General features: G+C 47.0%; 1 protein-coding gene across 2 annotated transcripts; it reads right to left on the reverse strand.

The window, feature by feature from the left end:
* Positions 1-1,437: 1,437 nt before the first annotated feature.
* On the reverse strand, positions 1,438-27,859 carry BCAT2 (branched chain amino acid transaminase 2). Of its 2 annotated transcripts, none has more exons than XM_044447909.1 (11): positions 27,772-27,859; positions 16,770-16,844; positions 16,372-16,572; positions 14,127-14,237; positions 12,598-12,717; positions 8,328-8,491; positions 6,519-6,661; positions 5,936-6,021; positions 4,917-5,057; positions 4,742-4,816; positions 1,438-4,342 (listed from the first exon to the last, which is right to left on the reverse strand). In XM_044447909.1, exons 1-11 carry the CDS (start codon positions 27,808-27,810, stop codon positions 4,304-4,306), a joined length of 1,194 nt encoding a protein of 397 aa, XP_044303844.1. In that variant the 5' UTR covers positions 27,811-27,859; the 3' UTR covers positions 1,438-4,303. The 2 variants fall into 2 exon arrangements, with proteins under 2 accessions (XP_044303844.1, XP_044303843.1); XM_044447908.1 differs by lacking the exon at positions 27,772-27,859 and adding an exon at positions 19,929-20,469.

The raw sequence follows: 27,859 nt of genomic DNA on the forward strand, positions 1-27,859 counted from the left end.
ACACTCTAGAGCAGTGATGGCGAACCTTTTAGAGACCAAGTGCCCAAACTGCAACCCAAAACCCACTTATTTATTGCAAAGTGCCAAATCTGAAAACAGCCAGTCCAAGCGAATATATATATCCTTGGCAGCACACTGACCAGCCATGCAAAAGCTCGGACAAGTGGCAGCTAATGAGTCGTGGCTTGTGATGTAACTGCCTGGTGCCGCTACTCCTTTCTGAGCATGCGCATGGCCCCTCTGTGCGCTGTTATCCGATGCTCGGCTGCTGGGGCGATGCTGCGGCACCTTGGCTCGCGTGCCATAGGTTTGCCACCACTGCCCTAGAGTCATAAACAGAGCAATAAAGCCTGAATTTGATCATAAAAACAGGAATCTAGTCAGATAAAGTAATGTGAGAACTCTTATTGTAAATACAAGAGGCGTGTTTTGAGATCACACAGACATGGGGTAATGCAGAGTTTAGTTAAACCATTATTATCACAAACAAGTCTGCAATATTGAAGGGGATTAGAAAGATTTTATATGCATGTTGCTATATCAGCTACCTTATTAAGAGGTGTGTATTTTGGTAAGATTCTGGACATACACTATTTAGGATCACCAATGTATAAAAAAGATTTATACAACAGGGTTCTTTATTATACAGAAGAGAGAAATTATTTGAGAGAGAACCAGCTTTACCTTATGTGCCTATAGGCTTAGTGCCTGATAAGCTTAATACCAACTATTGCTTAATGTTGATGTATCATGTGTTTGAATATCTGCACACATAAAGCTAGTGTCTGGCATTGTTATGCTGATAGTTTAACAAGAAAGAAAGTGGAGGAGAGAGAGAAGATGGACAGATTTGGTTGGAGAGATTTCTTGCTAAGAAGCAACTCTGTACGTTGTTTATCTGAAGTAGGAGTGAGCAATCCTTTGAACTTGCGGGCACCCTTGAACATCTGAGAACTGTCCTGGAACAAGCAGAAACTGACGGCTCTGGGTGAGCACATCCAGTTGCAAAGGACAGATCCTGCCCAGAGGCATTTCATGGGAAATGAAGATGGCAGCAGCTAGAGGTTCCCACTTCACTCTGAAGCATTTGCAGTGGTTACTGAGAAAATATTTTTTATTTTTTTATTTGTATTTAAGCTGGTGGAGCAGGCCAAAGGAGCTGTCTGAGGATACTCTGATGCCCACTTGCCAGCTTGCCTACCCAATCTAAAATTTAGAATTTAATCTTACTCTGAGAAGGCATTTCGTTTTGGAGAAATTTGCATTTGCGGCGTTTAACATGCAGCTCAGGGTTAACATGCTTTCAAACATTCTCTGAAAAAGAGGCTTATGTCACAATATGCTTACTTGATCAGAGGGACATTACATAACAAAGAAAAGGGATTTTGCAACAGGGGATCTACACATTTTAATTTGTTGGAAACACATTTCAGTTGCTGAGGATTTCATTTATACCTTTATTGCTTTTTCAAGGATTTTCACCTGCTGTTTTCTCATTCTGTAACAGAACTGATTTATACACCATCTGAAATCCTGATGTAAGGACAAAAGATAGCATAGAAAGATGATAAGTAATTTGAGCTCCACTTCAGGTACAAAAAATCCTTGGGTTGGCAGTGCTCTTAGATGCTGGAAAAGTAAAACATTTCTGCCATAAGAGTGCTCTGAACCATTGATCGCAATTCAGGGCATGGCAAAACAAGTATACCACAGTTTTGAGGAGTATGGCCCTTCTGGTGTTGCTGGACTGCAACCATGAGAGGCCCAATTAATTATAACTGATATAATTCATCTTATTTTGTCTCAGTGAACTGTCCTGTGTATGGGCCTCCAGATATTGATGGACTGCAACTCCCATAATCCCCTACCATTTGCTGTGTTGGGTACTGCTAATGGGAGTTGCAGTCCAGCAACCTCTGAAGGGCCACATGCTCCCTACTCCTGGTGTAATGCAAGCAATTACAGTCACAGCTAGAGCAATTAGTAAATGACAAAGGAAAATTTCTGAGCCCTCTCCTCCTCTGGCATAGCAGTTTTAAAACAATCCTGTCAGAATACACAGGTGTATCTGAAACACTTGCGACACCAACTTCATTCCCATTTCTTCAAAAGACACTTTTCTCCGAAAATAAACCACACACACACGAACCATCCATTACACGCTTAACTTTAGAGGTGCTCTTTCTTGACATCCCTCTCAAATATTTGCCTTGCTAACGTTACCCGTCAATTATTTACAGTATTTCTTGGAACAAACGTTGCTTTTCTTGGCACCGGCTGCACTAGAAATGCCAGTGTCCCAGTCCAGGAAAGGAGATCTGTGTACCCACGTAATCATTCACAAAGGCTTCTTCTATGTTAGTGTTAAATTAATGATGGCACAAATGAGATGTATATCCAAGAAGGGACAAACAAATCCGTTTATTTTGCTTTCTATGCTGTTCTTTTTTTTCACTGTGCCTGCATGTTTGGCAAGTGCTGCCCCCACTCCAGCATATGACTTCTTGCACACTAATGTAAACAGTTTTTGATCCGCAAACTGCATTGTGCAATTCAGACCTGTGCGAAAACTGAAAGAGAAGGGCAACATCCTGCTTTGCATTTTGGATCAGGCGATGTGAGCAAGGTCAGTTTGTTTTAAAATGCAAACCAAACAAATTTCATCATCTCCATATCCAAGTCTCGGTATTGTCCACCTGCACGTCATCACTTTCAATTGAATGCATGTTTGGGCTCAACCAGATATGCATGAATTCTGTCTTTACCTGCTAGTGCAAGATCAAGAAATACATCTACTTGGCACGAGACGGAGGCACGGATCTTATCATGCTATGCAACATTTTGAAACAATACTCCTCAGATTGATCGAAACTGAATGTTTATTTGTCTTTTATGCTTCAACTTCCAAAGGAAAGAGAACCTTGAATGATCAAATCAGGATGCCATCCTATTGATAGTGCCCTCGATGTTCTTAAGCCCCCAAACCTGGAGGCACAAGAGCATCCAGTGCAGAGTGGGAGGAATGGCACAGGCAATCCCTAATGCCCTGTACCTTCTGCTCCGCATTTTGGAGCTGGCGTGCTTTGGAGAGGAAGGAAAAGAGACTCAGCCTCAACCCCCCACCCACCAGGATGCCCTGTTCTCCCGCTCCAAGGTTGATTTTCCCAGCATCAGGGAGGAAGCTGGCACCTTTCTTTCCATGCCAGCTGCGGGGACAGGGGGATCGGAGTGTGGATTCCCATCTCGGAGGGCAGAGTTCTGTCTCCAGCTTTGCAAATTATCTTATGGTCCTTCCAGACCATGTCTGGGACACAGGATCACTCTACCTTACTGAAGCAAAGTTTAAATGAGTGTTTATTAAGCTCTCCTTAATAAAGGAGAGCAAACAAAGAGCAACATCATCCTTTTCAGACTGTCCCCAGTGCCACAACTCCAGACACACACTGCTTATGTACCCCTTCTTACAAGAAGTGTGTGTCACAACCAAGCTACTGCTTTCCAGCAGACCACAGTGCTCCTAATTCCAGCCTTCCCCAACCTGGTGACTTGCAGATGTGTCAGACTAGAAGCCTGCCATGCTGGCCGGAGCTAAGGAAAGTGCTTCTCCAAGGTATGGTTTTAGTTTTCATTAAAAAATGCCATCTCTGGGTTACAAAATAGTTTGTGTTCAAAGCCAGTCCTAATGTACGTGAAGCATCATTGACTAACTAGAGCCGGGTCCAATGCCAGGTTTGAAACATGGGGCCAGGTGGCACGTGTTTTAAAGAGTCATTTGAAATGACTGGAAATGTGCAGTTCCAAACACAGGAAACTGATGCTAAATTTTAGCACCAACCGATAGGGTATCAGAGACTGAAATTTTTAAACAGCAATTTTGTTCAGATTTTAATTTTTAAGTGCGCTTCTGCATGAATCTGACTACTTTTAAAAAATGTCTGTGTGCAAGTGTGTGGAGTTTTACAACTTTGAAGACTCACCTCTCTCTCTCTCTCTCTCTCTCTCAATATTGCACTGTAAAAGCAGGAAGCAGCTGAATTTTGGAGGTGAGCGAGAGAAGAGATAACCGCTTAAATTCCACCACAGACAGGCTGGCTTGGCAGCTGTCCCGAGCCCCAGTCCTCCCTATGCAGAGTGCTTTGCAGCCACAAGTGGCAGGCAGCTCATGGCTCTTCGAAAGCGGACAGCCAGTCCAAGCTCTGACAGTGCGAAAGGCGGAAGTACCCAAGCTACAGAACCATGTCGTAAATACAACTGTGGTAAGAGAGAGGCTGGAACATCTGGCAGGAGCACCGCTCGGCCTGTGTCAGACTGGCTGGCTCCAGTCACTGGCCACCCGTCCGTACTGCAGGGGGAAAAGAAAGAGACAAGGTATAGTCTGTTGCTGGGGATGTACTGGGGAAGGCAAACTTAGAGCCATCCAGAAGTTTTGGACTGCAATTTCCATAACCCCAACCATTGGCCGTGCGGGGTAAGGCAAAGGGGAGCTGCCCTCCAAAACATCTAGAGGCACAGAATGCTGAACAAAATATCCCTTGATTTTTCTAAAGTAAAACACCAGTCTATAAAACTCCATTGGTACATACTGCATATTGCATGCAAGGCACTCCATGGGGCTACTCTACCCTCTTGTGACCCAAACAGGGAATTACAAGCAGGACAGCTGGCTCTCTCCCTTCATGCCAAACCAGTAAATAAACGTCAAGCCATGCCTTCACCTCAGTTCTCCCCCTGCTGATTTTACCTGAATATCTGTCAGCTCTTTCAGAAATCGTTTTGTGATCTCAGGCCCATTTTCCATTGTGGGGATATGGTAACTCTGATGCAAGAGAGAAAGAATTCCCTCATGAATGGCAGAAGGGGAAAAATGATTCAGTCCAACCCCAAAGGAGCACTACTAAGTGTGTCTCAGCTCTCACCTTGCCCTGGTAGAGGATTTTGTTCACGGGGCAAACAACGCAAGCCGTGCCAGAACCAAACACTTCCTTGACCCTGTTCTCCTCCAGACCTTTGATCAGGTCAGCCATTGTGAAAAGGTTCTCAGAAACTTTGAACTCCCCCTGAATGGAAAGAGATTCAAGAATGTTAAAGAATTCCATTGAAAAACATAGAAACAGAGCGCGTCAGAAGGGGTCTCCTGGGCCATCTAGTCTGATCCCTGGCTCCAGCCGGCTCCACTCACAACATGCCCACCACGTGCATGTCTAGCCTGTCCTTGAACACCCTCACTGATGGGGCCTCAACCACCTCCCGTGGAAGCCCATTCCATACCCTCGGGGTCCTCACTGTCAGGAAGTGCTTCCTGGCATCTAAATGGAAGCTTGTTCCCCTGAGTTTTGCTCTGTTGGAGCGCGTCCTGCCCTCCTCTGCAGGGGAGAACAGCAGAGGAGGAGGTGTCACACACCACATCTGTGTGACACCCCCTCACATACCAGTATGTCACCAACATATCCCCTCTGAGTCTCCTCTTCTCCAGGCTGAAGAGACCCAGTTCCCTCAGCCTCGCCTCATATGGCATTCCCAGCAAACTGGCCACCAACCTTGTGGCCCTACGCTGCACTAACCTGGCTATATCCTTCCTGTGATGGAGGGCCCAGAACTGAGCACAATACTCCAGTTGCGGGTGCACCAGAGTCATACAGAGTGGTAATAATACCTCTCTCAATCTAGAAGCCACACTTCTGGCCATGCAACCAAGGGACAACAGCACTAAATCCCACGCCTTGTTGATCAATTTAAGAAAGCACCACCAACCCTGAGGAAAAGCAGTAGCTTTACACTGATAAAGTCACAGGTCTCATCCCCAACTGCTCTTGGCAGAGCGAGAAAAACTTCTGCCTCAAAACCTGGAGCGGCTGCCAGTCACGGCAGAGAACGCTGGTCCATCTCAGTACGATCCCTGCTCTACTATCCAGCTCGCTATCCCCCTCAGGCTCACCCATTTGCGTGCCAGATCTAGGAGGCTTTGCCGGATCACACCAGGCAAGATGATTCCATTCAGTGGAGGGGTGACCAGCTCCAGATCTGGAAACCAAAGCAAAAGTTTCATACACACAGATCTGACCATTTGTCAAAATGCAGAAGGGAGAGGATAGAAAAATGGCTAGACATTGCACTGGGCACAGATCTCAGCTCTGTGAAATTGTGACTTTCATTTAAAAAAAGACTGATGTTTCTAGTCAGAGAAATCGTGAAGCTACATTCTGAACTGTGTAGGCAACACCTGTCGAAATCTCAGAAGGCAGTGGGATAGATGAACTCAACAACCCATAGGGGATCTTAGATCCTGAGTCTTGCAACATGGAATAAACAAGAGAATAATTTGATGTGAGCAATAAGCTGTTTTGTTTTTTTAATCCCTTTCCGGTATATTTTTTAAATTTATTAACAGCTTTTCTATCCCGTCCCCTACAAACGTCTTGGGACAGCTTACAATAATGCCATTTTCTTCTGTATCTTTCCTTGAATCTAAACTGAAAAAGTTCCTTCTCCACCCTCATCCCAGGAACCGATTTCCTCACCTCCCTGCTGGTTCTTCCAAAACATGAAGATATTCATGGTCCCAACTTCAGTGACTTGATGGTCATCCCCATAGAGCCACAGAACCTGCTGGCATCCCTCTTTAATGGCCTCATTCTGCACGTAAATGGTGGGGCCGTAGTTGCTGAGGGAGACAGGCAAGGAGAATAGATCGAAATGCACCCCTGGGAAGCAACGAGAGCTGGAGCAACCCTCTCTAGAAGCCATGGGGGAGCAGGCACAGCTCAATGCCCACATGGGCCAAAGCGCCTGGCGTCCCAGGGTGAGGACCATGGTTTGGCACAAAGTGGTGGGGAAGGAGTTCCAGTGCGAGACACCTGGGAAGCACCGGGCTGAGAAATGCTGGGCTGGGCTGCCCAGCAAGGAAGGCAGCTTCGTAGACTCTTGCTTTCTTTCTTCATTACATTTTATACTGCCCCATAACCAAAACTTTCTGGGCAGTTCACAATTTAAAAACATCAAATACAGTGTAAAAATTGAAATGGTTTAAAACTGCAGCATAAAATACAAGAAAAAAGAGAGTGCAAAGATTTAGAAGTCAACTTAATGAAGAAGTTTGATTTAGAAGTCAGCACGTTTTAATGCACGGCTGTTAAAAAAAGAAGGGGTCAGAGACTGCAGCTGGTCCAGAAAAGGGCTGCAAGATTCTTGGTGGGGAAGGGGTATTTCAACCAGGTTGCTCCTGCATTTGGTCAGCTGACTCATTTCATGGCCTGTTTTCAGGGCTCACTTGAAAGCACTGGTTTTACCCTTTTAAAGCTCTAAAGCAGGGAAGGGCAACATGTGACCCTCCAGATGTACAGGCCTACAGCTCTCATCATTCCTCACCACTGGCCATGCTGACTAGGACTGAAGGATTTGTAGCCCAAAACATCTGGAAGGCCAAAGGTCACCCACTGTTGCCCTAAAACCTACCTTAGAATGTTACCTGAACAACAGCTTTATTTATTTTTCGATTTATATCCTGTCTTTTTCCTACAAAGGGCTCAAGGCAGCTTACATCTCCTCCTCCATCTTATCCCCACAACAACAACAACCCTGTGAGGTAGGTTGGACTGAGAGTCTGTGACTGGCCCAAAGTCACCCTGTTGGCTTCATGGCCGAACGGGGACTAGAACCCAGATCGCCTGAGTCCCAGTCCCATGCTCTTAACCACTACACCACACTGGCTCCTCCAGGGTCTTTAGACCTTCAGAGGCCCTGCTTTGACTGCCCTGTCCAAATGAGATGGGTAACTATTACAGAGAGAGATTTTTCATTGTTGGCACCATGATACTGGAACAGCCTTACCAGAGAGGCCCCCTGGCTCCATCTTTATGCTCTTTTTGGCTCAAGTAAACGCCTTTCTATTCTTCCGTGACTTTTAAGTCCTTTTGCCTTTATGTCTGGGCCTCTCAGATTATAAGCTACGCTTTCCTTGAGTATTAGCTCTAATGGTCTGTATTCATTTATACTGTTTTTTACAGATAGCTGTAATATTTTTACAGATAGCTGATATTACGATATCAATACAGTAAATCAGAAGTATTGAGATCTTGCAGCTTGAGGACCATATTCAGTTGAGGAGATTCTCTTGGGAGTTGCAATTCGGAACAACGATGCCATCAAATGTAGTTTAAAGCTCTTATTGCCCATAACTAAGCCTCAGGAGAGGCATTTCAACCTTTCAGGATGGGGAAGAAACCTGTGCAAAAGCTGGGAAACCACCAAATGGCCGGGGTGAGGAGAGGAGGATGCCAGAATTCAACCCCATCAGTCCATAAGGAAACACATAATAATATTGAACTTACCAGCCCAGCTTACTATTCCCAACGCCACCTATCCAGGCACGGACAAAATGAGGATCAGCCAGGAGAGAAACAGGGTTGAAGCTGCCGGTGGCAAAATAGGGGCCCACAGGACCCAAGATCACATACAGCAATGCATGGTTGGACTTGGCGACCCCCAAGGAAGGCTGCAGAGGGAGAAGGAAAGGAAAAGAAGCAAGGGAAATCAGAATCAACTGATCTGTACTTTGAGGAGGTACTGGGAAGATGGCCATAACACAAGCTTGCTTTGGGATTAATTTCTGCCTCTCTCATTTAGAATGCGGCATTCCCAAGTGGAAGAGCAGATTTTGGAACCAAGGAACAGAGGCAAGGGAAAGTGCAGGAAGTGAGATTTCACAGGAATGGTGCATGGAATTCCAAGAGGGAGAAGTTTCCAGATCAAAATGATCTCAGGATTAATTTAAGAGGAAAAACAGATTTAAAAATCACATTACAGGAACTAGTGTGAAAACAGCCAAGACAGTGTATACTCTGTATTGTCAACATCTACGTTTTAAAAACTCAGATAATTTAATTTTTTAAAAAACCTCACTAAAAATTCATTTCTGTGCCAGTGAAACTCAGATATTGAAAAAATAATTATGTTGTGGTACAGGATTTGAAGTCAGGTGTCTTCTTGTCCAACTTCTAACCTCAACAGCAGAAGACTCCATAACTGATGCAAACCCCATCCTAAATAATTGGGGGTTGTATAGCTGTAAAAATTAGACCACTCAGATCTGCACTGATGAAGCTCTCTGGGTAACCTTTGACCTGTCACTTTATCATTTTAACCTACCTCATAATGCTGTAGTATATGCCCTTCTGAGCTCCTTCGATGAAGTGTTGCATATAAAAGTAATATATACATAATTAAATGAAGCTAGTACATGCAGAATTTCTTGCACATTTTCTTTTTTCAAAAAATCTGCTCCCTCTGCCCACAAGCAGGTGACTGGAGCAATTTATTTCTTATTGCTAAGGTGTCACAGTCAACTTGCACTGGAGCTTTCAAGAGCAATGACAGAATGACAGGTGCCTGTCCCAAGAGCTCACCATCAAGAATTCAACACAGGAGAAGCAGGCGAGGGAGGGAATTTTGACAGCTCGAGGATCTTGCCTCGGTCATTCATGCTCAGGTGACATCCACCTATTAGGATCTGTTTCCGGTGGAGCTGCCTTTAAAGACAGTTCGGCAGCTTCATCTAGTGAAGGTCACAGCTGCCTGAATATTGCTTGAGGCTGGGCATTTGGTCTTATGTTGCCTGTACCAGCCCAGCTACATTGGTTGCCAGAGTGCTTGCAAGCCCAATTTAAAACAACAGTTAAAGCCATAAATGGCTTAGGCCCAAGTTACTTCGAGAACTGCCCTGCCTGCCTACACTTGGAGGTCATCAGCAGAGGCTCCTATCTTGCCAGCAGAGGTCATCTATCTTGCCTGCCACCAGAGGAGGTGAGGCTGTGAATACAAGGACAGGGGCTTTTCAGTGGTGGCCTGGCACCTCTGGAATCTGCTTCCATCAGAGGTTCATCCGGCTGCTTTTTTGCAAGTATTCGGAAGGCTACTGGAGACCCATCTGCTTTGGCTGTGGGTGATGGTTTCCCATAATCTGTTGGCTTTAGGAGATATTAGCACAGTCTGCTCCTCTAATTTGCATATTTTTATATTTTACTGTATATCTATTTTCTAATGTCTGTATGTTTGTCTGTTTTTATACTGTACACCCCATTGATAGAGTTTTACTCTTAAAGATGGTCTAAAAATAATTTAAATGGATGATGACTGATTTGACAGAAAAATGATAGCATGAATATTGATGAAGTTCTATCCATTTCCTGCTGGAGAGACTTCTGACCCTGCTTTCTCCTTTGCTGCCAAGATTCCACCAGAACCACTTACAAATTTCCAAGCAGCCCAAAGTAGAGAGGTACAAATACCAGCTTATCTTACCAGCTAGTTATCCTCACTCCCCTACACATTCATAGCACACATGAAAGGCTCCTGAGATTGTCAGGAAAAGGTAAATACTTTACTGGAGGGTCTTCAACCTTCTTGGGGTTTGTTGGCACATCTGGAATTTTGAGAACGTGTTGTGGGTGCTTGCACAAAATGGCTGCCATGATGGGCAGGCCTGTCACAAAACACCTGTTTCCCAGAAAGCAGAGTGGTGAAGCTAAAGGAAAAATAATTTCCCCAAGAATCTAAGTACAAGGTGGGGGGTGGGTCTGAGTTCCAAACAACAAAGCCACTCTTCTGACATCAAATAAAGATGGCACTGAAGGGCTGAACTTTATTTTGCAGCTTCCTAGTTGAAATGAATTTGTTTTATTTTAATCCTAAGTAAGAAAATCAGGAGCAGACAGCTGAGACAGTGGACAGGGCAGCCATACAGACTAACAGGAAGCTTTGGAGAAGGGCAGGAGAATTTCTGCACATTTCCTGCCGGACAGTAAAGCCGGGTCTTCACCATGGTGTCCACAGGTACGAGTGTGCCCACAGATACTCCCCGTGGCTGCTGTTTCTGTCCTTGCCCAACACTTCCTGTAAGGCAACAGGTCTCCCTCCCTAGTTTCCTAACAAGTGGCAGGGCCAGAGGGACAGGCATGAGCGGCCTCACCTAACTTCCTCAGAGGCTTGGGCTCATAACTCCGTGGCTGCAAAAGTGACAGGAAGTCTGTCACCATCAGTCCGCAGGGTGTAAAGGAGACTTGCCCCTGGCAAGCAGGAGACTGGCAGTGTCTGGCCTTAAGGTCTAGAAACTTTATTTTGGGGAAGAAAAAAAACCTGAGACGCCCACTGTGCAATGTTCTACCCAACTATACACGTCCAGGGTGCACGATCATGCAAGCGTGAGTCAGCATTCCGATTACAACCGTTTCCATCAACAGCCAATGATGTAACCCTGTGCAAGTCTGGACAAAGAACAGGTCCAAAATTCCCCGCAGACAAAATTCCCTGTCATAGGCTTACACAGGGTTCTGCCCTAAATGGTCCTCAAACTCTGGTCTTATGAATGACACCTGGTAGCTGAGAAAGCTAAGTTCAAGAGAGGGGAGGGAGAGAGGGGAGGTCAAGTGAAAGGCTGAAGAGCTTTCTCGGGCTTAATTTGGGCTTTCTGGGCATCCTTTAAGACATGTATAGCCTGCATCTGAGCATTTTCAAGGCAGGTAACCAAAACAGTAACAACGACTAAAGCAATATGAATTTTTACACACACCCCAGCAAAGAGCATCGAATAGTGATAAAAACCAAGATATAACCTACAGCTTTTTTTTTCAAACTTCCACTCAAAGGCTGGGAGAAGAGTAAGTTCCTAACTTACTGCCTAGAGCAGCGGTTCCCAAATGATGTTCTGCGGAAACCTAGGCTTGCTCAAAAGCCTTGCGGGGGTTCTGTGAAAAATCTCAAATTTAAAATGGATTTTAAAATGAAACCACATGAGGCCAACTATTTGATTGTCAGTTCAGCAAACAAGGAAATGCATCACATCATTTGGTTCCTATGACTTTATTGTGCAGTGTTGGGAATAATCGAAAGAATTCATTTGGGATATTACCATATGATTGCTTTATTCCTTCATCATATTTAAAATGTTTTTCTCTTTATGTCCAAACCTACTACATTAAGCAAAGCACTCAGGCAAAAGGAGCAGATCAAACAAGGAAGAATATTAGGGGTTCACAGTGCTTAGCAAAAATCAGGGATAGAGAGCCAATGTGGTGTAGTGGTTAAGAGCATGGGACTGGGACTCAGGCAATCTGGGTTCTAGTCCCCGCTCAGCCATGGAGCCAACTGGGTGACTTTGGGCCAGTCACAGACTCTCAGCCCAACCTACCTCACAGGGTTGTTGTTGTGGGGATAAGATGGAGGAGCAGATGTAAGCTGCCTTGAGCCCTTTGCAGGAAAAAGGCAGGAAATATCGGAAAAAATCGGAAAAAAATAGAGTTAGGGTTCCGTGGAAAAAGAGAGCTTTCAGAAAGGTTCCATGACTGAAACAGTTTGGGAAGCACTGGCCTAGAGGATAACAGAGGCAGTGTTGTAGGCATATCCTGGGAGGAAGCTGAACTTCCTCGGGAAACCACCACAGAGGAGGCCCTGTCCCTGGTTGCTGCCCATCTCGCCTTAGATTGTGGAGGTTAGCAAAGGAAAGCTTCCAGTGGAGATCCTTAAAGAACAGGCACATTCACAGGAGAGCAGGAGTTTGGCAGGAATGCAACCAAAATGGGCTTGTCTGGGAAGGGAGATTCATACCTCAGTGCCGATGAAAGTGGGACGGATATAGAGGCTAGCATCATCGGAGTAGGGGACCCAATCTTGGTCCACGCGGATTAGCTGCCGTATACATTCCAGTAACTCATTCTTGTCGAAGGACTGCGTAGAAAGGAAGAAAGGGAACCAGTGAGAATGGCGAAGCTGCCCCGCTCCTTCTCAATCCGCAAAAGCCTCGATGCCGGGATCTTTCCCTGCTCTGCCCCCGTCTGCCAGGGACATCGGAAGCTGCCTCATACTGGGGCAAACTTCTTGCCCTTCTAGCCCTGTATTGCCCACTTGGAGTGGCAGCAGCTTGCCAGGGTCACAGACAGGAGGCCTTTCACATCTCCTGCACCCTCATATCTTTGACGGGAGATGCCAAGAACCAGCATGAGACTTGAGCAAAAGGCAAAAAAGATGGCGCCAAAAAAAGAAGAAGAAGAATGCCAGCACTTTTTAACTTAAAGCATTTACTGCCAGTAACTAGACCCTCAGAAAAAGCTTTTCAGCCTTTTCCAGTGGGAGGGAGGGCAAACTGCACAACAGCTGGGGAACTGCCTAACTCTTGGTGAACCAAGGGGAAAAGGCACGGCCACTGGGAAAGCTCCAGAGGCCTGAATCTGTGCCTGGGCCCAGGCTTTAGCAGCATGGTCTACACTGACTGGCAACCTCAGGAGTCTTTCCCTAAAGACTCAGGGATTGGGCCCAGGAGTAACTTGATGCAAAGCATTTGCTCTTCCACCGAGCCAGAACCCTTTTCCTACGAATCAAGGGAATCTTCTCATGCCATCCTCTGCATTCACCCTGACTCTGCCCCACAGGTGAGGAAATTGTGGCCCAACAGGTATTGTTTGCTTCTGACTCCCATCAGCCTGGCCAATGGTCAAAGGTGGTAGTCCAAGAGCATTTGGAAAGCACGAGGTTGGAGAAAGCTGGAGTAGTTAAAGACATTCCCCCAGCTCTCCTCCGCATTACTGAAGATCACCAAAGGGTTTGAGGGGGTGTCCCAGTTTCAAATCCCAGCTTGACCATAATGCTCTCACCTGGTCTGTCAACCTTGAGCCGATTGTGCTTTCTCTCTTAGGCTCAGCGTACCTCATAGGGTTAAGAAGATAAAAAACGGGAAGGAGTACAATAACACAGTGAGTTGCTTGGAGAGAAAGAAGGGCATAGCCATAATAAATAAGGTTTTGCCTTATCAGACCCTGTTTCATCCTTGGAATCCCAAAATGATTTGTCTTGCTTGCTCCCAATCACAGCAATAGTCAAATGGAGAGAGGCTGGAGCGCACTGGAGTGTGGCCAGCTGGTGCCAACCTGAAAGATGGGCAGCACCTATTTAAAGGCAATAAATTCACCAGCAGCAGGGAAAGTGATGGCCGCCATTTGGAGTGGCTTTAAAAAGGGCATGGAGGAGGATGGCTAGGTGCTACCTCCAGGAGCAGGGGAATTTTTAAGCATGGTTTCAGATGTCAGGGTTCTCAGTTCTGTGGGGAGAGAGACAAGGAGATGCCTCACAAATATACTCACAGGCAGGCAAGCGCGAAGGCTGGAACGTAACATGCGGTCCATGTTCATCATGGGACGAAAAAGGCGGATGTGCTTATCTGGGCCCCGGAAAGCTTTCATCCCCTCAAAGAGCTAAAGATGGGGGTGGAGGTGGGGAAGGGTGGAGGAAATGAACATGTTATGCATATTGTGATGATCTAATTGCTTCTCCCTGTAGTGTCGTGGACCCTGTTAAGTTATAGGTTTAGGTCAGCCTGGAATTCAGACTTCCCCTACAGAAACAGAGAAACATAGAAACAGAGTGAGCCAGGAGGGGTCTCCCGGGCCATCTAGTCTGACCCCCAGCTCGTATCGTTCCCCCGAATAACTTAGTGCCATCTATACACTGATTTAAAAAGAGCGGTTGAGCTTTCACTTTTATAAACCTGGCAGGGTAAGTTAAAAAGAGCACACAAGGGTATGAGAAGTTATCTCTAGAACCCATCATGGTCTAATGGTCTGGACAAGATGCAAACAAATGAAAGAAAGGGCACAATCCTATGCAAATAGGCAGCCGAAAAAAAGGAGGCGCCTACAACTCCCAGCATGCCCCAGCAAGCAGGTTTTAGCATGCTGAGAGTTGTAGGGGTTTTGTTCCCATCTAAACTTGTATAGGCTTGCCCCTTATATGTACTGATTCTGATAAGGGATATGAAATGAACTTATCCATAAATATCTGCAACCTAGAATCCAGAAATAGTAACTGCTGGAGAAAATTAAGATGTAATGGTTGGATTCAATAACCCTAACCTAGCCTTCCCCAACCTTAGGCCTGCCAGATGTTTTGGATTATAACTCCCAGCTTTCCTGCTCATTACCCCTGCTGTCTGGGGCTGATTGGAATTGTAGTCCAAAACATCCGGAGGGCATCGGGCTGGGAAAAGCTTAGCTAGCCCTAACCACCAGCTATGTAGCTATGCTGTTTCTCTACCTTTCCTTTGAGCCCACTAATTCTTCTGTCTCTCGCCATCTGCTCTCTGCACCTTTCCCCGACATTGTGTCCTCAAAGGTTTCACACTATGATGCCCATCATCCCGGATTACTGGCCATGCAGGCTGGGGCTGACGGGAGATGCAGTCCAAAACATCTGGAGGACAGCATGCTGGGGCAAGGAGGCTCTATAGCAGTGATGGAGAACTTCTCAGAGACCGAGTGCCCAAACTGCAACCCAAAACCCACTTATTTATCGCAAAGTGCCAACACTACAGTAAAACCTGAAAACTGAGGTTTTAGTTTGGAAAAAACACCTCACAGCCACTCCAAGCAAGTATATATATATACAATATATCCTTGGTAGAACACAAACTGGCCATGCAAAAGCTCGGATGAGTCACAGCTAATGAGTCCTGGCTTGGGATGTCATTGCCTGGTGCCCCTACGCCTTTCCGATCATGCGTATGGCCCCTATGTGCACTGTTATCCGATGCTCAGCTGCTGGAGGGACTTTGCTCTCTTACCAATAGAGAACCTCTGCGTGCCATAGGTTCACCACCACTGGTCTAACCCTACCCTGATGCACTCCCCAACCATAGTATAGGGCTAAAATACCATAAAAAAGAGGGTGATTTTGAAAAAGCCTTCCTTGAGTAGCTTTATCTGCACAGCTCAGCATTTCTGCCCATTCTAAACACATTCCAACCATCAAAACCATGCCAGGACACCTCCTTTTTCTAACCCTAACTCAGTGATGGTGAACCTTTTAGAGACCGAGTGCCCACACTGCCACCCAAACCCCAATTATTTATTGCAAAGTGCCAACACTACAATAAAACCTGAAAACTGAGGTTTTAATTTAGAAAAAACAACTCACAACCAGTCCAAGCAAATATTTATATATCCTTGGCAGTGCACTGACCAGCCATGCGAAAGCTCAGATGAGTCGCGGCTAATGAGTCGTGTCTCGTGACATCATTGCCTGGCCCCGCTACTCCTTTCCGAGCAGGCGCATGGCCCCTCTGTGCGCTGTTATCTGATGCTCGGCTGCTGGGGCGATCCTGGGGCAACATGGCTTGCGTCCTGTCAGAGAGGGCTCTGCGTGCCCCCTGTGGCACGTGTGCCAGAGGTTCGCCACCCCTGCTCTATCGTCCCCACCTGTCACTCACCCACTATTCCATCCGACTGCCCAGTTGCCAATCATTCCTCTACCCTTTCTCCAGCTACATGAACACGCCTTCTAGCAAAGATGGCCAGGTGGAGATGAGTCACTTTTTCTGCAGGAAGCAGTTACCTCAACTGAATAGTGCAAGGCAGAAGAGGCCGGGTGCAGAGAGAGATTCTGAAAGGGTTTGATGTGTGGTTTCCCCCAACCTTTTTCCCTGCTCCACTCCACAGTAAGCATATGGTCAGTAAAGGTTTTTCCAAAGACCAGCTTCCCGGGATCTGGTTTGGAGTTCGGGTGCTTGGTCAGTTCCACCTGGAGATCTGAGGCCTGGGAAGAAAAATGCAAGCAGAACAATTACACTTTACAGTTGATTGGCCAGGCCTCTATGAGGCCTAAAAACTTGCTTTTCCACCACCCCAATTAGAAATTAGAAGTCCCACCACATGTCCTGCATTTTCCACTCACATCTCCCCAGCTTGGAACATATCTCTGAAATCAGGAGGTCACAGTCTGCATGCTCTCACCTTGAATGTAGTACTTAAAAATCTCTGAGGACCAAGAAATGAAATAAGAACATTGCATGACCTTCCTCTCAAAACCTAGAAGGAAACAAGAAAGGAATTAACAGGAGGGCAACTCCACAGCATAACAGAATGCCTGGACCCATTAGTCAAGACAGCTGGGGATGATGGGACTGCAATCCAACACAGCATGAGGCCTTGTTTGGGGAAGATGGCCGGAGAGCCAATTCTGATCCATGGGTCTCCATAGGACATGCAACCTGCCCTTGGACAGAAGTCCAGTCTCACCATACGGAGATGGCAGAAGCCAGAGGTGGCTCAGAAGATGCTACTCTTTGGGCTTCGTGGAGAGCAGGGCAGTTGCTTTTACATGGGGAGCAGTCATTAAGGGCCCTCCAGGGCCAGGCCAAGAGTCCATCCAGGTAGGCCTTCTATTCACAGTGGCCAACCCACAGGGATTTCGCAAGCAGGACATGGGCGCCACAGGCCTATCCTGGCCACGTCCCACTGCAACTGGCATTCACAGGCCTACAGCCTCTGGTAGTGAAAGCAGCATAAAGCCACCGTGGCTGGCAGGCAATGGCCACTGATCCTTCGTGATTTTCTCTCATTCTTTTCTTAAGGCCATCCAAAGTGGCGGCCATCACTACGTTTTGTGGCAGCCATGTGGTGCAGTGGGAACCAACACGGGGCTGGGACTCAAGCGGTCTGGGTTCTAGTCCCCAGTCCAGCACAGAGCCAACTGGGTGACTCTGGCACCGTCATGGACTCTCAGCCCAATCTACGTCGCAGGACTGTCGTTCTGGGGATAAGATTTGGAGCAGCAGGAACAGAATGATGTAAGCAGTTTTGAGCTTGTTATAGGATAAAAGCAGGCTATAAATCTAATAAAAATAGTGAATATCCCTAGTTTAACTATGAGCAAAGCAAAAAAAGTACATTTCTTTATCTCTGCTAAAACTTCCACCAGTCAGCTTCACGGGATGGCTCCACTGGGGTCTTGTATTATGAGATGGGGAGAAAAATGCCTCCTTATCCACAATCTTCACACCAGGCATAATTTTGTGCACCTCTATCATGTCTCCTCTTGCTCACCTTTTTTCAACCTCAGCAGCCCCAGCTGCTGTAACCTTTAGTCACGGGGCCTTGATCTGTCCCTTTGACCATTTTTGTGGCCCTTTTCTGCTTTTTTCCCAACCTACAATCAACGTCCCTGTTTAGGTGCAGCAACCAGAACTATATGGAGTATCCTGCATGGTCATCCTGCAGATCGGTTGTGTCATCTCAGCTCCTTTCCTATTTATGCCGCACACGGAGCTGGTCCTTTCCACAGCAGCCACAGACTGGTGTGACACTTTTTCAAGCCGTCCACCACAACCCCGCGATCTCCCTTTCTGATTGGCCGCTGCTCGCATGTTCTCCCCCAGTTTGCAGAGATCCTTTTGAAGCTCGTTGCCATCCCTTTTTGATTTAAGCACCCTAGATAATTTGATGTCATCAGCAAGCTTGACCTCTGCACTGCTCCAGGGACATGCTCATCACAGATGTGCTTGCTTGCTTTGTCTAACCATCCATTCCCCTTAAGTAAACAGCATCAGTTAATGTGTAATCTGCAAAGAGTACAGGGGCCAAAAGAGGGGCCTTCTGGGAACTAGGTGGGTGACATCCCATTGTATGCAGAGCTTGCCCTGCGCTGTGCCCATTTTCTGCCGCTGCCGCATTAGCAACCAGGGCCAGAGCACTGAAAAGAGCTGCCTTCATTGCCATGCCCAACAAGATCCGTGCAAGCAGAGCACAAAGCAGGCGATTGACGATTCAAGCGTGGGAACGCTGCTTTTTCCATTTCTGCTGAGGTGGCCATTCTCCAATGAGCCGCGTGAACAGATTCCCTGCTCCTTCCTCCTGGTTTTTTTTTTTTTTAATCTCTCCAGGATTGAACTTCAGCCCCTGTTGAATCACAGCAGACAAGAATAGACAGGAGAAGGAACCAGACACTTCAGCAAAAGGGACACCATCGTGGCATGATCCTTTTTGGTCATCATTCTGAAATGGAGTATCACAAACCTCACTGGCAAAGGGGGAAGATTTACAGAGGTAAGTCAGCAGGGGTTCTGGGGAGCAAGATGATTTGTGTCTCCCTCTCTCTCCAACACCCAGCTCCCTGTGATCAGGAAATGTGTGGGGAAGTCAGAAAATGAGAAGCAGGGAAGGATTTTCAATCCTGAGTACTGAAAACAAAAAGCAAGTTTTAAAGCCACACAGAATTCTTCTTCAGGCATGGAAACATGTGTTCCCCACAATGGATTCTGAACTGTAATGTGGATTTATGGGTTATGGCTTTCAGCAGAATTATGGGGGGAGCTGTTCCTCACCCCGTGACCATCCATAAAAAGGCATAATGAGTCTGCTCCACAAGAAATCTTTTCAAAGTACCTGGATTTCCATCTGGTCCTCCATTTAAGGGAAGCAGGATGGGGGCTACATCCCCACCCTGTCATCCTCTTAAGGCATGCAGGCTAGGCTGAAGGAGAGCAGAGCAGCAGACGCAAGAAAACCTCACTACCTTCATGGTTCAAACTCCAATCCCCCCAGCAAGCAAAGTCCAACACCCTCAGCCATGATTCTGATTTCAGATTCTGATTTCATCTGCACACATTTTAAGCCTGGGGTGGGGAGTGTGTGGCTCTCAGATTGCTACTCCTATCAGCCTAAACAGCATGGTCAGTGGTAAGAGAGGATGGGACTTGTAGTCCAGCAACATCTGGAAGGCTGCACTTTCCCCACCCTCTGACTTAAGCCATCAAGTACAGAAACCAGAAGCTTGTGCCTTGGGAAAACCAAAGCAACAGCAGATTAGTCTGTTTTACGAGAATCTAAAGCTGAGATTGATTTAGAAACTGGGACGGAGGACGACAGCTTTATTTCAGAGATGGCAAAGTGAGCAGGGAGGAACTGGAGGAGGGGAGGGCAATCCTCAGGCTTGTGGGGTTTGGTTTTGGGATGGGTTGGTTCTGAACAGAAGCTCAAGGCTCAATAACCAGAGCCAGGCCCGAAATGGCGGCTTGGCTGCAGAGCCAGCTGCAGGGAGGGATCTGATGGGACAGAGCCAGTTGTCTCCAGCCCCTCCCCCCCCACTCCCATCATACAGTTAGCTTGGCTCACCTGGGTAAACGAGAGCAAATCAAGCCCTGCACTGAGGCAGAAGGGAGATTCTAAAGCAAAGACCTGGTTCAAGCCCATTTTTTATCTGCAAAGAACACGGAAATTGCAAGCGGAATGATTAGCACAAGGCCAGCTAAGGCAAACTATCTCTTTCCTCTCTTGTGTGGGCAATGTTACTTGCTGCTGTTAAGGCTGGGATCAGAAGCCTTTGCTAATCAGCTGGAAAGTACACAGTGATTCACTGGTAGAGCTTAAGCCAGTTTCTGCAGCCTGGTTGCCACGCAGGTTGTCTCCTGTGACCAACCAGCTGTCCTCTTGAAGCGCATGGATGCATGGCCTTTCCTGCCAACCCATGGCTTGACATGAATGTGAGTGAGCCCAGAGGAAGCATGGACTGGCACACCCCACTCCCCACCCAGGCCATGCCAATCCCCTTCTTCCAATTCCTGGCATGACCCTCCGTCCAGGAGGACCATCAAACCCCCTAAGGGCTCACTTACAAACCAAAATCACAGGGCAGGGTTTGTGTTGCTTGGACAAAGCAGCAAATGAGGAACAAGAAAGAACTGCATGATTTTACGTGGGAGGAGAGGGAACAAGAGTGTGGAAGCCCAGGGGGCTACAGCACTAGGGTCAGACTATTCTAGCCCTCCCCTGCCCCTCCAGGTGTTTCAAGCTATAACTCCCAGCATCCCCAGCCAGCACGGCCAATGGGATTTGTAGCCCAGCCCATTCAGAAGCCTCCAGGCTGGGGAAGGCTCATCACTAGTCCAGCTTTTTCTAGTATGCCCAGGAGCAACTCTAAGGCAGCCTCCACCAACAGGGTGCCCTTCAGATGTAATTGCCTCCAACTCCCAGAATGCTGCTGACTAAGGAATTCTGGGAATTGTAGGCCGTTACATCAGGAAGACACATAGTTATGGCAGGCTGCTCAAAGGACTTACGCAGAAAGGTCTCTCTTTCTCTGAATCTTTGGGGATTTTTAAAACTGGAGATGCTGGGAATGGAACCAGGGACCTTCTGCATGCAGGGCAGGTGCTACCACACAAGAGGAAAATGACATTTGAGACAGAAGGAACTGGGAAGCAGGTTTCATCGATTTAGTCCGCCTTTCTCAGCCTGGGGCCCTCCAACTGGAGATGGACTATGATTCCTAGCCAGCCTGGCCAGTGCCACAAGGCAGAGCCTTTGCAGCTGTGTGCCTGGTAGACATCAAACAGGTGAGGTCTTTTCTGACGGCATTCAATAGGTGCAGCCTTGGGAGAGAAGCACCTTTGGAATGTCTGCCTTGAAGGCAGCTGCGTAAAGAAGCACAGCCTCCACGAACACACTGTCTTGGGAACCAATGTGGCTGGAAGGAACAAGTAAGATTTCCACTCAGGGTGGGAACAGGAGATTCTTCCATTTAGTTACAGAACCCTTCAAATAGCTTTTACTAACCTGGTGCCTAGTAGATGTGTTGGGCAATGACTCCCAACAAGGATGCTGGGAGTTGTAGTCCAGCATAATGGGAAATGAGCAGATGAGAGGAAAGCTGATTTAAAAGCAGGTAGAAATCCCCTTTATCAGCAGGAGGCAGTGGGAGGCACAGAATGCAGAACAGTGCTGGACGCATCAACATAGCAAGCGTAACGTTTACACTGCTGGCCTCAAATAATCCACCCTCCGTCCGCATGCAGGGCTGGTTGCTTGGAGGCAGAGAGGAAAACCTCCACAGAGCATTTCTGACCCTTAGTTGCCATTCACCCTAACTGACAACCCTAAGATATGCCAAAACCATTCAAATTCTACACTCAGGACAACTGACTGGCCTAAATTATACCAATGAAATCTATTTCTGTGTACCAATTTACTATGCCTAAACAACTCCGTTCTGCCAAGTCTAGTTTCCAAATATATGTGGGATTCTATAACTGGATTTTTTTTTTTACTCATGGGTGAACATTAAGCCTTTTTCTCCATAGTCCATGAGGACTAGAAAGTTGTGCTTTAAATAAATAAATAAATAAAATCTGAGATTCTTAAGATCTCACATTCCCATCCAGAATCAATTTCCCTAATTGGGCAGCAACGTTGTTTTGAGGTGGAACACACACAGCCCTGGGGAAAAGCAGTCCTGGAACTGCAGGACTAACTAATCCAGTTTCTTCCTTCTAAATGGATGTCTGCAGGCACAGAGACCTCACCCCTGCCCGAATTAGGTACTTCCACCTTGGACTCAAGGAATGAGTTAAAACCCAACCACACTAACTTGTGGCCTCAGTTTGCCATCTGTAAAATGTCTCTGGCCATTTGGTGTTCGATCTCGATTTGCTTGATCCTTGTATCTGCCTTGCCTTCAGCTCCAGCCCAGTTACATTAAACTATGTCCCAGATACCCTGCAGCGAAAGAGCAGGGGAGTGGCCAGGCTGTAGCCCAGGGAAAGAGAAACTGGAGAAATCAGATATCCCAGGAGGAAACGCCTCACAGGCCTCCACAGCCCAGGCAAAGGCAAAACTGACTACACAGGGTGAAATGATATCCTTTGAGCATTAAGTCAACCTCTAATTAACGGGATTAGGAGGCAAAGAGGGATTATTAACAGCCACTAGAGGGAGCGTTTAATGCCTTCTAGTTACAATAACTTGGCAGCAGTCCCTTGGGGTGAAAGCCACAAATCCAAGTCAGATGGGAGGGTTGCTTAAAACCACAGGAGCAGTTCAAACTGCATTTTTGTGCACGCATGTGGGACGGGGAACTCCAGTTCCTCTTGCTTCTGCTCCTTGATTCAGACATATTACTCACCACTATCTTCATAGCAAGCATTCTTGCCTCCAGACCTGCTAACACCCAGAGGGGAAAACTTCGGGGGTCAAATGTTCATCATTTCAAGTGCCAGGAGCCCCGGCCTCCATGGCCAATCATCAGGAATGATGGGAGTTGAAGTCCAAAACATGTGGAGATCTTCTTTCTGCCCAACCCTGTGATAACACCCTTATCAAAACACATACATCCCTTATCAAAACACAAAAGCACATAACATGGCCAATACGCCACCAATGGCATTTTCTTCGCATTGGTCATGTGGACCAATATAACCGGGCAGTGGCCACGTGGAAGCTGATTATACAGAAGCAGTCTATGGGCTGCCTTGAACCATTACAATGTTACAGAGATCTGCCCATTTCATTCCCAACAATGAAGCCTCACATACTGGCAGGGTTGTGGTAAAACCGTGACAAAGGACGATTGGTGCATCATGCACCAGGTGAAGAAGGCCATCACAAGCTTTACTGGAAAGTTCATGGGCTGAGAAGCAAGAGGATATTACTGTTTGTCAGTTCTTTCTTTACGCCAATTAAAATCAGATGTGGGTATTATATACCCTATGAACATCTGGTAATGTCATGGTTAGAGTACAGGTGGGCAACTTGCAGCCCTCCAGATGTTGATGGACCACAGGTCCCAGCAACCATCAACATTGGCTATTCTTCTAGGACTGATGGGGGCTGGAGTCCAAGAATATCCATAGGGCCACAACCTGTTCCCACCTGCGAGTTAGAATGTTGGACTTTCCCTAGGGAAATCTGCTGGGTTCAAACCCCTGAGGTTCTGATTATGGTACTGGATGGCCTTGGGCCACCCTTTCCTGGCATACAGGGTTGTTGTGAGGATAAAGAGAAAACAGTGCCATATAGCCTGCTTATATCTGGTTGAACAGCAGACAGTATTTCCTTCTAACCTGTGGCAGGTCCTTTGGAGGTGAACCTGCCTGAAAGACTTGAGATGGTACCTGAGCCCCAACAGACTGAACAGCTGCTTTGAACCCACAATTTTCAGCACCAGCAAAAACTGATTTTATATTGATCCCAGCTGTCAGTGAGAAAACATGTAGTTTTAAAGTGGGAGGTATAGGACACCTTGGCAGGTGCCATGAAAAGGGGTCACACTGGTATCAACAGACTGAACAAAATCTGACTCATTATGTAGCTGATTCATTTGTCTTAATGCCTAAGTCTGAAAAGGAACAACATGGGGAACTTTTCCATCTTTGAGCATATATATTGGAACTCCTTTGGCTCTGTTTTTCCATACTGCTTCACTCTAATCTCCCCACCTGATGTTCTCCTAAGGAAAGGCAAACAAGAGTAAGAACATGCTGGCATTGCCACCTGAGTGGTTCACTGTAGGTGACCTATTTTTATTAGTAGTAGTAATAGTAGTATTCACTCCATTTATATACCACCTTCTATTTTTGTAGGTCACAGCCCATCAGTTATTATGATTACAGTTATTATTCCACTTTCATATCGGCCCCTAATGCATGGGGCTCTCTGGACAGTTTACAGATTTAAAAATATACATAGGAACAACAAAATAAAGACAAAAATCAGAAATAAAATTAAAAGTGACATCCGGCGGTGGGTGGGCAGTGGCAGTGGACAAGGATCTGTAGCAGAGATGGGCACCGTTCAAGTACGTGGGATCTGGTTTGCTTTTGTTTTCTACTAGGACTCTGAGGTCCACCAGCAGGTGCCAAACTGGGGGAAAAACATGGCCCAGGTAAACTGGGGACAGATGCAAAAGCATGGCCCAGGGAAAGGCAGCCAATCACCACTCCAGCCCAGAAGCCATATAGGGGTAAGCAATGCCCAGATCAGGGATGTGGTACTTCTTTCAGACTGAGAGCTAATTCCATTCTGGAGAAGCTAAGGGAGGGGGGTCCAATGGTAGGTGAGGCCAGAGATGGGGCGGGGTACCCCAAATATCAGCATATTTTAACTTAATGACCTTACTGCCAGTAACTGAGCTGTAGAAGAAACATTTCAACAGGACGGGGAAAATCTTCATCAAAGTCTAGAAATCATTAGTTTATGATCAGGGAAAAGTGCATGCCTGAGAAATCCCAGAGGCTAGGATCAGGGCTGCAGGAGAGCCAGGTCTGAGCCCTGGCTTGAGGTTCTACACCTGCTCCAGTTGCTCAGGGCCACTCCCACAAGTGTGAGGCACCATGACCAATAGTCAAGGATTTGTGGGAGTTGTGATCAAAACTGTTTGCTTCCCCCTCCCGCCGCCCATAACCTGCATATACAAATCTGAGTGCTACAGTTCAGGAAATTTAATAGCTCATCTAAAACACAAATTAAATAAAAGCCTTGTTGGCCTTGTTTTAATTTAGCAGTTGGGAATCAGAACCCCTTCCTGATCACCTGAAATTCATCTAGAGATCTACTTGGAAATTGCAGTCGAAAGGAGTCTGAAGGGAGCTGCTGGTGCCTCTCCCAGGCTCCTTGCCTTCTGCATGATTTTTGGCCAGCGTTCTGCATGCTGTCAGGGGGCTTATGTTTAAATTTCCCACAATGCCGTTGCCTTGGTGTCATTCAGGGGCATTATGCCCATGGTTAGACACAACTGCCCAGAACCATTCTAAAATTGGACTTTCTTCTACATAGAATGTATGCTTGATGGCCACTGAGTACACACAGCCTGCTTAAGCAAATCAAGGAAGAACTGAGTGTTGTGATTTCAACATAACCAGAGGAGGTGATTTCTTGCCATGGCATGAATGACAGCAGCAAGAAAACAAAGGGGCTCAGTGGGAACAGTGGCTGCCCTGAATCTAGGCGCCTCTAACCACATTCCTGTTTCCATCCCAGACAAGCCCTAACAATCTCCTCTCCTCCAGAAGAAAGAATCCCAACCAGGGCCTCTGGAAAACAATCGGCTCAATTCAACAGGAAGTACCAGTTCTCCTCAGATGCATGTCAGAAAGTCAGAGCTGCAGAAAGCAAAAAATCCAAAACAAAAAGCAGAAGAGAGCACACGGTGTTCCAGGTAAGAGCAGCGTGCCAAATTAAACAGAGGAAGCAGGAGATATGCTGCAGAGGGACCGTGGCTGCAAAGGGAGGGGCAGCTCTGGGACTGAGACAGGAGACAAGGACATTTTCAAGCAACACAGGGTATAGAGACAAGATTCCAGAATAGGCAGAGAAGAAGGTCCAATTTAAGGTGGCTGGCAAGAGATCCGAAGCAAAGAACTTAAGGGAGCAGTATTTGGCCCTCCCAAACAGGATGCAGGATAGCATTGCCTCAGCAGCAGCCTTAAAAAGTGTTTTAGAGGGAGGCCTCCTTTGGAATCCCAGGCATAGAGAACTGTGCTTAAGGAGCACAGAAAGGGGGCATCTGTTTCTGTTTTCCTCTTTCATGCAAGCCGGAGCCTTTCCAGGAGAAAGGAAACATCTGTTTTTGACTACCCTCAGGCTGTGCCATAGCCAGCCTCCCTCACTAGGTGGCACTGCCAAATATCCGAAGAAATGAATTCACATTTATTTCCTCATCACCCAACGTGAACTTCTGTAACCCTACAGCCAAGCCCACATGTGCCAGCGTGTATTTTAGTGTGTCTTCCACTGCTGGCATTAGAAACATGCGATTTTAATTGGAAGGATCATTTCACTATCATTCTGTGAATAACCTCCTTAAAAATTATTTGCAGAAGAGAAGGGATGGGAAAAAACAGGGAGAGAAACAGCTTTTTATTCCAAGGTCTTCATAACTCTAGCACTGCCATTCTCTAGTCCTGCCTAGGCTGGTGGTTCTGGGAGTTGTATGCCATCTGGAGAGTACAACATTGTGAAAGGCTGGCAAAGCTAGAGGATTTTGCTCCCTGGGATCATTGAAGAATATAAGGATGATATTGTTCTTGAAAAATCTACCCTGAGTCAGATGGAATATTAAGTGGCATAAGCTGGGTGGGTCAAATGAATGCATTAGAAGGCAGTACCATTTGCAGTAGGGTGGAGGAAGCAGCCTCGAACAATTAAACAAAAAGTAGACATTCCAGAAATTTTCCAATTGTAAAAATAATTTCCTGTGTCACAAATTAAAAGCCCTGGTGAATTACACACAGAGAGGCAAGCTAATGCCCCTGGCAGCAAGTGCCCCCATTCCAGGTTACAGCTGTCTCTCTAGGAAGCAGTTCCATGAGGAGCACATGAAGTAAACTTTGCTCAGCCTTGCCCAATACGGTGCCCTTCAGATGCATTAGACAGCAACTCCCATCATTCCCAGTCAGCTGGACACAATGGGAATTGCAACCGACCATCCAGAAGGTCCCAGGTTGGGCAAGGATGTGTTGTGAGACTTCTTTTGAGGACTAGCGAGTTTCTCTTGAGGGAAGAGTATGATCTGGTGACAAGCATATGTCTGGTGACTAGCGGGCAGATGCCTGTGCCTTTGGGAAACAGCTGTTGAGAAATGGATGGGGCTGAAGGCGCAAACAACAGGGGCATGATTGACTGTAAACAGGGCTACTTGGTGCCCTCCCTGACAGATCACGGAAAACTGATGGGGGCGCGGGTATGAGGAAGGGGAGCTCCCGCTTGCTCAAAATGGAGTCAACTGGGGCAGGGGGCTGCAGCTGGACACTAGTCAAGTTGCGGGCGTTGAGGAGGAGAGTACGTGGGAATGCGGGATGGCAAGTGTGACTTGGGAGGGGAAAATCTGGGGAAGGTCAGCTCAGTGGTTGGGACCCCCAGGTCGCGGGGCTGGCTGGAGAGATGCAAGCTACTACCTCTCATCTGAAAGAACATGGGAACTCCGCGTGTCCTGGTCACGGAAAGAAGAGTTCGGAGAAAGCAGAGGAAGGATTCGCAAAGGAGAGGGGCGATTCTAACTGGGTGTGTTGGGGGGGGAGTCACGTTTCCACCCGGAGCTATTTGTGAAATGCTCCGTGCCCACCACCCCTCCACTCCGGAAGTGTAGCCCCCCTCTCTTCTACTTGGATGTGAGCAGCGGGGGAGGAGATTGCCCAGTCCCAGTGCACTGGGCACCCCTCACCTCCAACCCCCCTTCCCAACTCACCCGCCAGGCAGCCCGCGGGAGTTCCATTGTTGCTGCCATGCTGGTGATGGTGCTTCTGTCTAATGGTGCCGGGCGGGGCCTGCGGGAG

Source organism: Varanus komodoensis, unplaced genomic scaffold (assembly GCF_004798865.1).
Source record: "Varanus komodoensis strain SLA01 unplaced genomic scaffold, ASM479886v1 scaffold53, whole genome shotgun sequence".
Lineage (NCBI taxonomy): Eukaryota > Metazoa > Chordata > Lepidosauria > Squamata > Varanidae > Varanus > Varanus komodoensis.

Coding starts and splice junctions, on each gene's coding strand:
- BCAT2 (XM_044447908.1), bottom strand. CDS start 20,006: ATGGGCTTGAACCAGGTCTTTGCTTTAGAATCTCCCTTCTGCCTCAGT. Junction 14,238..16,371: donor CCTTGCACTATTCAGTTGAG/GTAACTGCTTCC, acceptor CCCCATCTTTAG/CTCTTTGAGGGGATGAAAGC. Junction 4,343..4,741: donor AAGAGCTGACAGATATTCAG/GTAAAATCAGCA, acceptor TTCCCCCTGCAG/TACGGACGGGTGGCCAGTGA.